General features: G+C 41.2%; 2 protein-coding genes and 1 pseudogene across 2 annotated transcripts in view; 1 reads left to right on the top strand and 2 right to left on the bottom strand.

The window, feature by feature from the left end:
- LOC138590918 (protein NLRC3-like) overlaps positions 1-16,587 on the top strand; it is a 316,106-nt pseudogene that overhangs the window by 175,869 nt on the left and 123,650 nt on the right.
- LOC138590760 (NACHT, LRR and PYD domains-containing protein 12-like) overlaps positions 1-16,587 on the bottom strand; it is a 117,461-nt gene that overhangs the window by 10,230 nt on the left and 90,644 nt on the right. The window lies entirely within an intron of this gene.
- Positions 1,589-5,538, bottom strand: LOC138591114 (protein NLRC3-like; the record flags this gene model as incomplete). Its single annotated transcript, XM_069661633.1, has 2 exons — positions 1,589-1,775; positions 3,704-5,538. Coding segments are annotated over 2 exons (2,022 nt in total), but the record flags the coding sequence as incomplete, so codon positions are not given.

The following is a 16,587-nucleotide window of genomic DNA, read 5'->3' as shown; positions in this document are numbered from 1 at the left end:
TTAAATGACCTTCTTCTTACTGTATTTGGGGGCTTAGTAGGTCTATGGAATAAAAGGAGATGTCCACATTTGTGGAAGTCTTAAAATAACAGCCACATGCTTTCTGCACATTAAAGACTCATTAGTGGCAGCAATGATTCCTACTGTCCCCAGTGAGTGTGAAGTGGTCCCTTCCTAACAAAACTACACAGCAGGATAAACTCCATAAGTTCATGTGAAACTAATATGAAGCTTCAGCAGTCTGAGTCAGCCAAATCAAGTCTGTGTCCACCAAAGGTTCAAACTATTTACAACCAAATTCACTCTTTGAGTCACTATTCCTCCACTGCAGCTCAACAAGGAGACAGTCAAACACCAAACACTTGATATGTGTAGCTCAGTCTGCTGAAGCCTCTTATTAGTTTCAGCTAAACTGTAAAAGTCATTTTTGTGAAGTGAAAGAGTGTGAATGTTTGTCCTCCATCTCGTAACATTGGAGTCAGGTTAGAAGAGGATTTCTTCACAGACAGTATGGACAGAGGGAATGATGACAGACATAAAATAACTCTATAAATATATGTGCATATGGGAATGTGAGTGTTGTCTTTAGATTGACCTGAAGAAATATGAACCTCTCCATTAAGACAAACATGTTTCTGGTGCAGACTATTGATTTGTTTTGGCTGAAATCTAAAGGTCTGCTTCTTCAAATAGTTCCTCAATGCTGACATGAAAACAAAGCAACACTTTGACCTGTTAGAAAGAATAACAGGAAATAATATAGAAGCTCAGATAACTCAAACTTAACGCTGTCATTCAGAATCATCACTTCATGTGGCTTTAACCAGGTGTAACACTTGTTCTTTTGAAGGATGCTGCACCTTTTGACATGTTCAAATGACTTTGATGTGTAATTTAATCTTTATTAAGCTTCTAAAGTTTGACTGAACTTTGAACAATAAAATCTGCATATATTTACAGTCTGTTCATGTTGTGAATCACAAACACTATGACTGATATTTTTGGAGTAATTACATCAGAGTCCTTTTTTAAATCTTCACACAGACTTTGAATCCTGCTCTGTCGTGTTGTTTTGGCCGCTGTTAGGCTGCTGTTTATTACTCTTAGCTCTGCTTTGATGCACACCACACCACAGCAGCTGTGTGGGGCGTCAGCTTCTGATACCATGAAGATCATCACAGTTCCTTCCTTCACCTTTACTGAGCTCTGCATTCATGACTCCCTTTTCTTTATCGACCCTGTCTCTCTGTCTGTTTACACAGAAGCTCAAACTCTCTGCAGCCGGTTTTCATCTGCTATCATCAGATCTACGACATCGTTCACATCCCTCACACACATTACAGCCTCGTCAGTGCTGACATCATCTTCACTGTCTGATCGACACCAATGTGAGTCATGTGGAAACTTTCAAACAGTGAATATCTCTTTTCTTTTCTTCACTTGTTGTTCAGCCATTTGGAAAGACAGAACATTTTAAAATCACTTCTTCAGATCTGTGATCAGGTCAATCCTGAAGATTAACCACCCAAAACTTTCAACCTCAGTCAAGGAGTTGAATTGAACGCATAAGAAAAACTACATGCTACAGTCAGTAAACTGACCTCAGAGTCTCCAGTCTACAGTTTGGACTCTCCAGTCCAGCAGACAGCAGCTTCACTCCTGAATCCAGCAGATTGTTGTCACTCAGGTCCAGCTCTCTCAGATGGGAGGGGTTGGACTTCAGAGCTGAGGCCACAACTTCACAGTGAGTCTCTGACAGTCCACAGTTAGAAAGTCTGTTATGACACATAAATTACATGATATGTTACAATGAAAGAGACACTTTGTGTTTACTTCATGACAGTTTGACACATCAGACTAAATAACAATCTAAGTTTGCTGTTCACCTCAGGGTTCAGCTCATCTTATCTTTCTGTGTTTGACATGAAACAATAATTCTCCTCACTCCCTCTCGTACCTGCACACTTTGCATCTTTGATTTGCTTTAATGTGCAGATAAAGGAGGAGAAAATGTCTGTCTCCAAAGAGTTAGCATGAGGACGTCTTGATTACAAACCTTTTTTACAACTTAGTTAACAATTACAGTCGAGAAAGACGATCTGTCTTTGCTGGCTACCTGCTGCTTTCAGGTTCACGTGCATGAGTGGGAAAATTCAATGACTGCTGTCAAGTGGGATCGAAACAAAAGGAACCTTTTAACAGTATTAGAGGTGTACATATTTAAATCATATTATAATCAAACATTTTGATGTGTATGACAGCTGAGTGCATGAAGTTTTGTCGTCTACATTCTGTTGTGAGCATCTGAAGAACTTATTCAGCAAACAAACATAGTTAACAAACCGGTAAGGTTTCATTATCGTTACCATGACGTCATCAGAAAGATGTTGTCACTGTATCAGTATTAAGATCAATAACATTGGTGTGTATACGATCTCTTAAAGTCTGAATCTCACCATAATGTTCTGAGATATTCATCACACCTTAAATATTGGTGGAAGCTGTGCATTTCCTGCTACTACTCTTCTCTACAGCAACAAGAGAGAGAAACACCTGTCAGCTTCTTTCTGTGAGCAACAGAATATCAGGAAACACTTCAAAACACAGCCATGTAACACAACCTCCCTCTTTAAATGTGGAATTCATAAGCAACTAAATGCACCACTGCTCGGTTCAACACACTCAGGGGTGTTACTGTGACAGTCTGTGTCGTATGAGCAGCAGTTCACAGAAGCTAATGTTAGTTCATGTTAGCAAACTGTTCATAGATATTGTTGTGGAACGAACATTTCTGAATCAGTTTGCAGATTTGATGACGATTCTCTGCTTGTGCTACCAAATCACTATGTTACAGCGCTCAACATGATCCCATAGTTTTCACCTGTGGCCACAGTGGCTGCAGCAAACATGAGACACTCAATCTGAATAACACTAATAATACTTCTCCTTTATCTACAGCACGTTGTAGATACAAGTTTACAAAGTGCTTTGAAAACAGAAATACTGGATATATACAGAGCATCACAAAACAAAATAAAGTGCACTGTAGAAATAGAAAAAATAAAGTGGAGTGTGTTTGGTCCCCGAACATCCTCTGTCCTCACTTTGAAATGGATCCAAAACCAGCAACAGAAACATGACAGAAATAACTGCATGAAAGAAATTCTCTCTGTCTTCAGAAATCTGCTTTAGAAAATGAAACAGAACTTATTTGAAACTTTTAACAATAGTGGTTATAGTCAGTGATTATATAGCACACCTTGTAGAATCTACTCATGTAGTAATAACTTTAGTGATAACTGTTAAATACTGTTATATGTTGTGATTAAATGCTGCTGTGATAAAACCTCAACAACAAACTCTTAAATCCTTCATGTGTTTAAACAGTTTTGCATGTTGCCTTCATGAACCAATGCTGTATAGTAAAACAGTCAAATGTAACACATATTAGAAATAAATAGAGCAGCTTTTCTTTCATGAACTTAACAGCTAGAAACAAAACTGACTGAAAAACAACATTTTTGCATTGAAAACTTCTGAAACAGCTCAAGAACGTCAGTGACAGAATACAAAAGACAATAGATTTATGAATAAACAAGTGGAACAGTATTTTAAGAGTAATGATAATTCTATAGTGTTGATATCTGAAGAACTAAACGACTTATTAACCCTGATTTAAAATGTTAATCACATCTGGACTTACCGAGCCTTTCTGCAGTTCCTCACAGCTGGAATCAGTCTCTGTCTTCCCTGCTGTGATGTGTTGTACTTCTGCAGGTCCAACTCATCCAGAACCTCCTCTGACATCTGCAGCATGTAGGCCAGAGCAGAGCAGTGGAACACAAAGAGTTCTTTCCCTGATCTGTTCTCTGACTTCAGGAACTCTTGGATCTCCTGATGTACTGAGTGGTCGTTCATCTCAGTCAGACAGTGGAAGATGTTGATGCTTCTGTCAGGAGAGATATCATCACTGTTCATCTTCTTCAGGTTGTTGATGACTCTCTGGATGATTTCTGGACTGTTGTCTGTCCGGCCCAGCAGGCCTCCTAAGAGTCTCTGGTTGGACTTCAGAGAGAGGCCATGAAGGAAGCGAACAAACAGGTCCAGGTGACCACTCTTACTTTGAAGGGATTTCGTCATGGCGCTCCTCAGAACGTCATCCAGGGATGAGAACTGTCTATCATAGATGTGTTTGTTCTCTTTTAGGAAAGCCTTCAGTACTTGTGTGTTGCTGTTTGTGCAACAGTGGAACATGTAGACTGCAGCCAGAAACTCTTGAACGCTCAGATGAACAAAGCAGTAGACTGTTTTCTGGAAGATCACACACTCTCTTTTAAAGACCTCAGTACAAACTCCTGAGTACACCGAGGCCTCTGTGACATCCAGACCACAGCGCTCCAGGTCTTCTTGGTAGAACATGATGTTTCCTGTCTCCAGATGTTCAAACGCCAGCCTCCCCAGCTTCAGAAGAACTTCCCTGTCAGCCTCCATCAGCTCCTGAGGACTCACCTGATGTCCCTCATCATACTTCTGCTTCTTCCTCTTGGTCTGAACCAGCAGGAAGTGTGAGTACATGTCAGTCAGGGTCTTGGGCAGCTCTCCTCTCTGGCCTGTGGTCAACATGTGCTCCAGAACTGTCGCAGTGATCCAGCAGAAGACTGGGACTAGACACATGATGTGGAGGCTCCTGGATGTCTTCATGTGTGAGATGATTCTGCTGGACAGCTCTTCATCGCTGAATCTCCTCCTGAAGTACTCCTCCTTCTGGGAGTCAGTGAAGCCTTGTACTTCTGTTAACCTGTCAACACACGTAGGAGGGATCTGATTGGCTGCTGCAGGTCGGGAAGTTATCCAGACGAGAGCCTTGGGAAGCAGATTCCCCTCGATGAGATTCATCAACAGGACGTTGACTGATGACTCCTGTGAGACGTCAGACACAACCTGATTGTTGGTGAAGTCCAGTGAAAGCCTGCTTTCATCCAGGCCGTCAAAGATGAACAACAGTTTACAGACAGCGAGCGTCTCTGCTGTGACCTTCTGTAATGCTGGATGGAAAACATGGAGCAGCTTGAGAAGACTGTACTGCTCGTCTTTGATCAAGTTCAGCTCCCTGAAGGAAAGCAGAATCAGCAGACTGACATCTTGGTTTTCCGAGCCCTCTGCCCAGTCCAGAGTGAACTTCTGCACTGAGAAGGTTTTTCCAACACCAGCGACGCCGTTCGTCAGGACCACTCTGATGTCTCTCTGTTGGTCAGGTAAGGATTTAAAGATTTCGTGGCACTTGATTGGAGTGTCATGGAGGGTCTTCCTCTTGGAAGCTGTGTCAAGCTGTCTAACCTCATGTTGGGTGTTAACCTCTTCACTGTGTCCCTCAGTGATGTAGAGCTCAGTGTAGATTCTTTTGAGGAGGGTTCCACTTCCTGGTTCATCAGTTCCTTCAGTCACACGTTCACATCTCCTCCTCAGACTGATCTTATGTTGATCGAAAACCTCCTGCTGACCACCTTTCACAAAACAGAGAACAAAATGAGACGAAACAAGAACATTTGACAATCTGGTGATTATCTTGTTACTAAAAAAGATCAATATAAGAAAATATAAAGTGTTAAAGTTGAGTCCAAATCAGCCTCTGACTGTGTGTCAGTGAACGTGTTTGATTGACAGCAGAGAGAACAGGTTGATCCTCAGCAGCTCGTCTGCAGCGCTTCATCTAAACAGCTCACTGTGGCTGTTTCTTCATCACTGCAATATTTAAAACTGATGCACTGATAAAATCATGCAGACGATGTTCACATCTTGTTGTGTAGACCTTCTTTGAATGATTGGAACCACTAACAAAGCACTGACAGTGACTGACGGTCACTGACGGTGACCGCAATACTGCAATACCACGGTGATGTGAGGACTTTTAATATCGTCGCTTGCCTACTTGAAACCCCATGTTCAATAAATCAACTGAAAATGAATTAAAATGTGTAAACTTAATAAACTTAGGCTAAATATTATCCAATATTAGCAGTGAAACACCGTTTTTTCCCCCCTTCACTCAAACGCCTCTCTGGTCACTGTCGCAGCACGGAGTAAACAGTAGGACCTGAATGCTGTCGGGCGGTGAAGAAAAAGTAAGACTTAATCTTTGTCCGAGAAAGACGGTAAAAAGGCTGGTATGCGTAGCGGCGGGAGGAAGAATGTAAACGATCAGCACCAATACGTGCGCGTGGAACCACAGCACGCGAGCACGGCAGCTCAGAGTCTCTGACCGTCAGTTGATGAGGATGAAGGATAAAGAAACTTACACCACAGTGAGTGACAGGAGGGACGGGAAGGACTTTGCTGCTTGTGCTGCTTTAGATGGTAATTAAGTTTTAAAAACGATGATAATCAACGTCATTGTATTTAAATACTGGTGGATTTTTCTCCAGGGGGGGCAAAAACAAAATCAAGCAAACGTACTCAAAGCCATATAACCTTGCCACCTTTCTGTGGAATACAGTTTTTGGATACTCCCGAACAGATACATTCTTGCTGTGTAAAAAAATAAGGATTATTTATGTCTGCTTAAAGAAACGAGTTAAGTCAACTATTATTCTTTTGTGAGTAACCCTTCGATTTGAGACGGATGGACTGTGGAATGTTAGGAAATATAAACATGTCAAAACAACAAACTACCTGTTCAATAGGCAGCCTAGTGGCTTAAACTGACATGTTAAAACATTCCAATACATTCATCTTCAAATCTATTTGATGATGTCTGTGATGGCTATATACCATTTTGTTATGTGTGGCTGTTTGTTCTTCTTTCTATCTGCTGTATTCAAGTCTCTGATGGATCACCTGATAAAATAAAGATTGTGTTTATATAAAGAGATTTGACAAGGAGCACTGAAGCTGTTCTGGAGGCTTGTGGTGGCCTGACTCCATACTGAGACACTTCATGTTGCATTAGTAATTTTATATTATTTCATTGTACTCTATTTAATCTTTTCTATTTACTGATCTCATTGTTATGTTATTGATCCCTTTGATACACAGTAACTGAGCATCTCCTTTATTTCACCGCATGTTTTACTTTGCATCTCTGTGCACATGACAAATGAAGAATCCTTGAAACTAGACTATTACATCATTTTGGGTCTACTGTTGCCCACTTTTCTGACAAGACAGCACTACTACGATTAAAAACAAACACCAATAACAACAATAAAAGACCAACACCACACAGCTGCTGTCTCACCTCTGTAGGTAGCCTCTGAAGTTCACCTGGGCCCAGTGTGCAGCGTTTCTTGGCCAGCTGCTGCTGAGACACATCTTTCAGTGACATCACAGTATTTTCTTTCGCCATTATACTGTACCTAGCTGACACTACACTGCCGTGCCTGTCTTAATCTCAGTCTGATACACTGAACGTCAACGAGTCCGACTAATTCTGACCCAATTTATGACTCGTACTCGTGCTCGCTCTCTGCTACCTGCCACCTAGTGGTTGGTGGTTTCAGCAGCTGCTGCTAGATGGATAAATGCTGTCAGGGCGCTGGTGATGTGCACCCTGTCTACTCCTATCTCTTGTATTGAAGAGGAGCAAACTGCGCATGTGCAACTTATAACGAGGGTCAACAGACAAAGATTCTTGCGCCCCAGGCCGGAAACACGTGACCTATCAGTAACTTTAGACGACGTAAACATTTTGAATCTACATTTTATTGCAGATTATACACTTTATTCACCAAACATGTAATACTTACTTTGCTAATAAAAAAAATATAAAATCAAAATAAATTACAAATTAATGTAAAGTCTTGTTCAGTGGAGGTCTAGGACGTCGGGAGTGGTGGGACGGCGCCCTAGCGCCCTCTATTGGCCAGCTGCCACTGATCAGCGTGATTTCTGCGTCTCTCAAGCAACATTTTTATGGTGTACTGTATGCATTAAACAGCAAACAAAGCATATACTGATATGCTGAGCCAGCTTCACAGACCTACATGTCTGCAGAGCACTCCTAAGTCATTATTCAAACAGGGGTCTCTCCCTCTCTCTCAGTGCAGTAGTTAGACCCGCTGTCACGCAGATAACGATCAAATTAGTGATGTCCAATCAAAATGTAGTCGATGGCCCAATTTTGTATAAAGGTAAACATTCTTACTGGTTTAAATCAACATTTTTATAGTTGTCCCCATCTTTGCTGTCCAAGAGTTTTGCACAAAAATATATATTATTTGCATTTAAGTATTTAATTAGTGTTAAAACTGTGTAATCTTCGTCATTTAACAAGCAACAATATAAGTAACAATAGCCTGACAATAAAGCTTACTTATACTTCACTAAAATCAGCATAAATAAAAAAACAAAAGATACATGGCGGTAATACCGCATACCGCTCGGTTGAGCCGTCCTAAATCACCGCAGGGTAAATTCCTTCACCGCGACAGCCCTACCAGCGGGAGGATTTTATTTTGCAGCAGCTATAGGAAATGTATTGTATTTGTTACAGAGATTATCAGTGCTTTGTTAGTGGTTCCAATCATTCAAAGAAGGTCTACACAACAAGATGTGAACATCGTCTGCATGATTTTATCAGTGCATCAGTTTTAAATATTGCAGTGATGAAGAAACAGCCACAGTGAGCTGTTTAGATGAAGCGCTGCAGACGAGCTGCTGAGGATCAACCTGTTCTCTCTGCTGTCAATCAAACACGTTCACTGACACACAGTCAGAGGCTGATTTGGACTCAACTTTAACACTTTATATTTTCTTATATTGATCTTTTTTAGTAACAAGATAATCACCAGATTGTCAAATGTTCTTGTTTCGTCTCATTTTGTTCTCTGTTTTGTGAAAGGTGGTCAGCAGGAGGTTTTCGATCAACATAAGATCAGTCTGAGGAGGAGATGTGAACGTGTGACTGAAGGAACTGATGAACCAGGAAGTGGAACCCTCCTCAAAAGAATCTACACTGAGCTCTACATCACTGAGGGACACAGTGAAGAGGTTAACACCCAACATGAGGTTAGACAGCTTGAGACAGCTTCAAAGATGAAGACCCTCCATGACACTCCAATCAAGTGCCACGAAATCTTTAAATCCTTACCTGACCAACAGAGAGACATCAGAGTGGTCTAATCCCAGTCTTCTGCTGGATCACTGCGACAGTTCTGGAGCACATGTTGACCACAGGCCAGAGAGGAGAGCTGCCCAAGACCCTGACTGACATGTACTCACACTTCCTGCTGGTTCAGACCAAGAGGAAGAAGCAGAAGTATGATGAGGGACATCAGGTGAGTCCTCAGGAGCTGATGGAGGCTGACAGGGAAGTTCTTCTGAAGCTGGGGAGGCTGGCGTTTGAACATCTGGAGACAGGAAACATCATGTTCTACCAAGAAGACCTGGAGCGCTGTGGTCTGGATGTCACAGAGGCCTCGGTGTACTCAGGAGTTTGTACTGAGGTCTTTAAAAGAGAGTGTGTGATCTTCCAGAAAACAGTCTACTGCTTTGTTCATCTGAGCGTTCAAGAGTTTCTGGCTGCAGTCTACATGTTCCACTGTTACACAAACAGCAACACACAAGTACTGAAGGCTTTCCTAGAAGAGAACAAAGACATCTATGATAGACAGTTCTCATCCCTGGATGACGTTCTGAGGAGCACCATGACGAAATCCCTTCAAAGTAAGAGTGGTCACCTGGACCTGTTTGTTCGCTTCCTTCATGGCCTCTCTCTGAAGTCCAACCAGAGACTCTTAGGAGGCCTGCTGGGCCGGACAGACAACAGTCCAGAAATCATCCAGAGAGTCATCAACAACCTGAAGAAGATCAACAGTGATAAGATCTCTCCTGACAGAAGCATCAACATCTTCCACTGTCTGACTGAGATGAACGACCACTCAGTACATCTGGAGATCCAAGAGTTCCTGAAGTCAGAGAACAGATCAGAGAAAGAACTCTCTGAGATCCACTGCTCTGCTCTGGCCTACATGCTGCAGATGTCAGAGGAGGTTCTGGATGAGTTGGACCTGCAGAAGTACAACACATCACAGCAGGGAAGACAGAGACTGATTCCAGCTGTGAGGAACTGCAGAAAGGCTCGGTAAGTCCAGATGTGATTAACATTTTAAATCCGGGTTAATAAGTCGTTTAGTTCTTCAGATATCAACACTATAGAATTATCATTACTCTTAAAATACTGTTCCACTTGTTTATTCATAAATCTATTGTCTTTTGTATTCTGTCACTGACGTTCTTGAGCTGTTTCAGAAGTTTTCAATGCAAAAATGTTGTTTTTCAGTCAGTTTTGTTTCTAGCTGTTAAGTTCATGAAAGAAAAGCTGTTCTATTTATTTCTAATATGTGTTACATTTGACTGTTTTACTATACAGCATTGGTTCATGAAGGCAACATGCAAACCTGTTTAAACACATGAAGGATTTAAGAGTTTGTTGTTGAGGTTTTATCACAGCAGCATTTAATCACAACATATAACAGTATTTAACAGTTATCAGTAAAGTTATTACTACATGAGTAGATTCTACAAGGTGTGCTATATAATCACTGACTATAACCACTATTCTTAAAAGTTTGAAATAAGTTCTGTTTCATTTTCTAAAGCAGATTTCTGAAGACAGAGAGAATTTCTTTCATGCAGTTATTTCTGTCATGTTTCTGTTACTGGTTTTGGATCCATTTCAAAGTGAGGACAGAGGATGTTCGGGGACCAAACACACTCCACTTTATTTTTTCTATTTCTACAGTGCACTTTATTTTGTTTTGTGATGCTCTGTATATATCCAGTATTTCTGTTTTCAAAGCACTTTGTAAACTTATATCTAGGGCTGCGGCGAGTAGTCAACGTAATTGATGACGTCCACGCTGAAAATGGAAAGGTTTTTCATTGGGGGAGGGGTACTCTGATGAAATATATTACAGCCTTTGGCCCTGTTAATATACATGGAGCCTCATTCACCTTCATTACACTTCAAAAAACATCATATAATAAAAACTGTGATGCAGACTTGCAGCGGTGAGAGAGGGAGAGGGTGATCACGGACTGAAGTGGTGACTACAGCCTGACCGATTTATCAGTCAGCGGATTTAATCGGCTGACATTCGCATTTCGCAGATATATCGATATTGGCGTACAGGTTCTCCGATATGAATGACTTCAATTAATACAGTGCTCTAGGAGAAAGCCATGTTACCTCCTGACAGGCAGAGGGCGCTTTCATAATTTTGACAGCATGAGAGCTAGAGTTTGGTCTTTTGTCTTGTTATTAAAATACAGCTGAAGTCAACAAATGTAAAAGCCTCATCACTTGTGGTTACAACTATAAACCAGCACAAAGTGACAATTACTAACATATGCCATATGCAAAACATATGTTCTGAACAGACACATTACAGTAAGAACAAATATTTTTTGCGTTTTGGAACATAAATAGCAAACTTAACAACTTAAACTACTCAGTCAGCACTAGGCGGCAGGCATGATGGGAAATGAGGACGTCCCTATCGCTGCCAGAGTGCGCGTCACAGCTGAGCAGAGCAGCACACACAGTGAAGGGAAGCATTAGGAAGCATTATCTTTCTCATACAGAGCAAAACATTGTGAACAACAAACTCATGTTAAAATCACAGTAATCAGCCAAAGACAGCTTGTCTTCAGAGCGCCGCTGTTTCTACCCTCTGCGCATCTGTTACGACCTCACCAAAGGCTTCCAAATCAAAGAGGCCAAACATAATAAAGAGTCGGAGTAGTTGCCAAAAAACAACAAGAATTTATTTATTAAAAATCACAATAACCCACAAAACAACCCATTTCAAAATCGAACCTAAACAAATACTGATGGGCCGGCCAAACCAAACAAAAGACACTCAGACCAGCCCACAAAGGGCCGTAGGATCTGGTGTCTTTCCTTCTTCCCTAAACCTGATCAAAAACTAAACCCTAGTGAAGAAACAAAACCGAAAACTAGACTACCGGTCCCATCAGAAAATAATTAGCTCCAGCTACTCCTGCTGCTGCTGTGAAACCATCAGAAGAGAGGAAGAGAGCGTCGTGTTTTCTGCCCCTCCCTTTTATGGTCTCTCCTCCAAATCAGGTGGATCACCAACACCTGAAAGAATTAGCAGGGTGAGTACAGACCTAAACACAAATAGCCAGTAGGGGGAGCGCATGTAACAGCATCTAAACTGCGCAGACGAGATCCCGTGTGCACAGTCTGGCTCTCAGTTAGTTTGAAGTTCGATAATAACGAAGGGACGAGAGCTTTAAGCTTTATTATCAGTTCAGTTCAGAAAACTTTATTTATCCCATACGGGCAATTCAGTTTACAGCTCCCAGTTCAATAAGTTAGAAAAAAAAGAAAAAGCACAACACATACAACAATCATTCATTGTACATACAACTCTGACACTCAACTCTCAGTTGTCAGTGAATCAGTTCAACTCATGGTTTCCCCAGCAGCGATGTCTTGTACATGTGCAAATATGCGAAAAAAATATTCCAACACGGAAGAATGAGTTAATAGGATAAAGATAAAATAAGTAAATAAATAAGTAAATAAATAAGAACCACAAAGCACAAATCTACTCATTAAAATTGGCATTCATCAGCCTAATAACTGAAGGGATAAAAGAATTAGAGTAACGATTTGTCTTCCTCAGGGGGGCATAGTAGCGCCGCCCTGAGGGCATTACAGTAAATTCACTGGACATGACATGGTCTCCCTGCTTCAGGATGCATTTTGCTTTCTGGACCACACGTTTCTTCCAGAGCTCACTCAGGTCTGTGAGCTGGACTCCAATCATCTTGGAGCAGACTCTGACGATCTGATTCAGACTGTTCTTGTCCTTCACTGACAGACCATTGAACCAGCAGATAAAAGAGAACGTTAAAAGACTCTCAATAAAAGAATGATAAAAGGAACATAGAATGGTTTTAGAAACACTAAAAGAGTTGAGCTTCTGCATCAGGTGGATTCTTTGTTGTCCCCGTTTGACAAGTGACTCTGTGTTTTTGTCAAATTTGAGATGGGAGTCAAATATGGTTCCTAAGTATTTGTAGGTTTCCACAATTTGAACTGGTTCACCATGTATCTGGCTGTTTTGTGGCTCTGCACTGTTCTTTGTAAAATCAATGATCAACTCCTTTGTTTTCCTTACATTAAGATCCAAGAAGTTGTCATCGCACCATTTGATAAAATCATTTAGAGCCAAGCCATGATCCGACTGTGGATCCTGAAGAAGAGACAGCAGAGCGGTGTCATCAGAGAATTTGACCAAGTGACTGCCCTCTTGTGAAGCTCTACAGCTGTCTGTATACATATTAAAAAGTAATGGCGAGAGCACACAGCCCTGAGGGGAACCAGTGCTACAAGTGATGGGGGTAGACATGTGGTCATTAACGAAGACACGCTGCACTCTGTCTGTTAAGAGGTTTAAAAGCAACAATAAGATCTGATCTGGGAGCATAAAATCAGAGGCTAGCTGTTCAATTAAAATGTGGGGCTGCATTTTATTGAAGAGGAAGAAAAATCTGCAAATAAGAGTCTCACATGGGATTTGGGTTTTTCAAGGTGCTTTAGTGCTCTGTCTTAAATGAAAAGTTTTGCGTCATTAACACCTTTACCAACTTGACAAGCAAACGGCAGTGGATCTAATCTGCCATCAATTAGGGAGACCACATTTCCTTTTAAGATTTTTCAAAGTTTTTCATCACAAGAGATGTCCGTGCCACTGGTCTGAAGTCATTAAAATCTCTTGGATGATTTATTTTTGGCACTGGAATAATAGTGGATGTTTTCCATAATTGGGGCAGGTACCCACTCCCTGCGCACATCTGAAAGAGTACTGTGAACACCTCACTGAGTTGGTCTGCACAGTGACGCAATGTGCATCCACAGATGCCATCAGGACCAGCCGCCTTCCTTAATCTTATCTGCTAGTTTTACAGCGGTTATGCTCTAAACAACAAGCTTACACGTCTACACCTCTGTACAACCCCGCAGCAAGATACAGGATTTTGTTTTAACAAGCCATCGTCGCGCTGCTGCCAGGTGTGTGCGTCTGTCTACTCCGCCCTCAGCACACCTGCAGCTCCTTCCAGCAGTGAGACACACACGCGCGGACTGTTCTCATTCACAGAACGGCAAATGAAGAGGTTTTGTGAAGTCCCTTTCACGTCTTATAAAGATGTTAAAGTTACGATGTTACGGTGTTACAGACAGACAGAGAGCAGAGCAGAGAGACAGCCATGTCACCGTCATGTTACGTGTTGATTGAGTCCCGACCTGCGGACTGTTGGCTGAGCTCCAGACCTCTGCCCCGCGATAGACAGTCCATAGATCGTCCAAAATGCCCCAAACAGAGCAGAATAATAAGAATAGAAACACAGACGAAGGGCAGATCCTCTGCAGATACAGACACCAGCTCACACTCCTCCTGGATTATGATGTTGATTAAGAGGGAATATTTAATATGGAAAATCCTGCTCATGAAGCCTTTTATTACTATTATTAACAGTATCAGTCTGTCAAATGAGCTGGTCTGTTTAGTGACTTTTATCTGTGTGAAGGTGGGAAAAACAAGAAACTCACTTTTGTTCCTACTTTGTGTGTTTTTGTGTTATACTCACTTCTATTTAATTTGATATTTTATTGTAGTGCGATTTAAGTTGCTACAGAAACACTGTTTTAATAGAATTTTGTATGACATGCAAATGTGACAATAACTTTTCAGATTTGGAATTTTAATATTTTAATTTCAGATACATTTTGAACATATGTGAGTATATCGGCTGATGTATCGATATCGGAACTTTTTTACTCCCTAATATCGGAATCGGCATCGGCCCCAAAAATCCAATCTCGGTTGGGCTCTAGTGATAACATGAGATAAAACTTTGTTCCATCATGAAGCCTGATGCTCCTCTACAGCTCTGTGTTTATCAGGGAAATATATGAACTACACAGCAGACTGGAGTCTCTGTTAAAAGTGACAGAAAGATCTGCGTGATTAAACGTGTGTGTCCTGCCCGCGCTGCGTTATTGTAAACTATGATGAACTGATTGAGCCAGGTACAGAGCATGAGAAACACACAGAGTGAGGCTAGAGCGAGGGGAGGTTGCCCAGTGCCACCAGTTAATCGATCGTGGATGGCGTCGTTCTCTCGGATTAAAATAAAAATAAAAAAGCTAAAATTGGTCGCCAAATATACTTGGGCGTCTGTTAATACACCTGCGCGGCCCGTCCAAGTAAAGTCTATGTGTGCGAAACCCTGTGGATGATGGACTGCCAGAAAAGGCAAAACCACCTTGAGTGTCGTCTATTTATTAGTAGGGAGAGCTTTTTAAAATCTTCTGTCTTCGTAGCTTCTGTACACTCACTGTCAAAATAAAATGAACTCAAACAGAAGGGTTTATTAGGTTTTTTGGAGGAAAATTCATCATTTAAATTAATCGATGAATCTGTAAAGAAGTCGATCGATTAATCGATAGAAAAATAGTCATTAGTGGCGGCCCTACTTATATCTACAACGTGCTGTAGATAAAGGAGAAGTATTATTAGTGTTATTCAGATTGAGTGTCTCATGTTTGCTGCAGCCACTGTGGCCACAGGTGAAAACTATGGGATCATGTTGAGCGCTGTAACATAGTGATTTGGTAGCACAAGCAGAGAATCGTCATCAAATCTGCAAACTGATTCAGAAATGTTCGTTCCACAACAATATCTATGAACAGTTTGCTAACATGAACTAACATTAGCTTCTGTGAACTGCTGCTCATACGACACAGACTGTCACAGTAACACCCCTGAGTGTGTTGAACCGAGCAGTGGTGCATTTAGTTGCTTATGAATTCCACATTTGAAAGAGGGAGGTTGTGTTACATGGCTGTGTTTTGAAGTGTTTCCTGATATTCTGTTGCTCCCAGAAAGAAGCTGACAGGTGTTTCTCTCTCTTGTTGCTGTAGAGAAGAGTAGTAGCAGGAAATGCACAGCTTCCACCAATATTTAAGGTCTGATGAATATCTCAGAACATTATGGTGAGATTCAGACTTTAAGAGATCGTATACACACCAATGTTATTGATCTTAATACTGATACAGTGACAACATCTTTCTGATGACGTCATGGTAACGATAATGAAACCTTACCGGTTTGTTAACTATGTTTGTTTGCTGAATAAGTTCTTCAGATGCTCACAACAGAATGTAGACGACAAAACTTCATGCACTCAGCTGTCATACACATCAAGATGTTTGATTATAATATGATTTAAATATGTACACGTCTAATACTGTTAAAAGGTTCCTTTTGTTTCGATCCCACTTGACACCAGTCACTGAATTTTCCCACTCATGCACGTGAACCTGAAAGCAGCAGGTAGCCAGCAAAGACAGATCATCTTTCTCGACTGTAATTGTTAACTAAGTTGTAAAAAAGGTTTCTAATCAAGACGTCCTCATGCTAACTCTTTGGAGACAGACATTTTCTCCTCCTTTATCTGCACATTAAAGCAAATCAAAGATGCAAAGTGTGCAGGTACGAGAGGGAGTGAGGAGAATTATTGTTTCATGTCAAACACAGAAAGATAAGATGAGCT

The sequence above is a fragment of the Semicossyphus pulcher genome, unplaced genomic scaffold, assembly GCF_022749685.1.
Source record: "Semicossyphus pulcher isolate SPU_LCO1_2020_fin unplaced genomic scaffold, fSemPul1.0.p SCAF_14, whole genome shotgun sequence".
Classification (NCBI taxonomy): domain Eukaryota; kingdom Metazoa; phylum Chordata; class Actinopteri; order Labriformes; family Labridae; genus Semicossyphus; species Semicossyphus pulcher.
The sequence above is the reverse complement of the archived record's forward strand: the minus strand, read 5'-3'. Positions and strand labels throughout refer to the sequence as shown.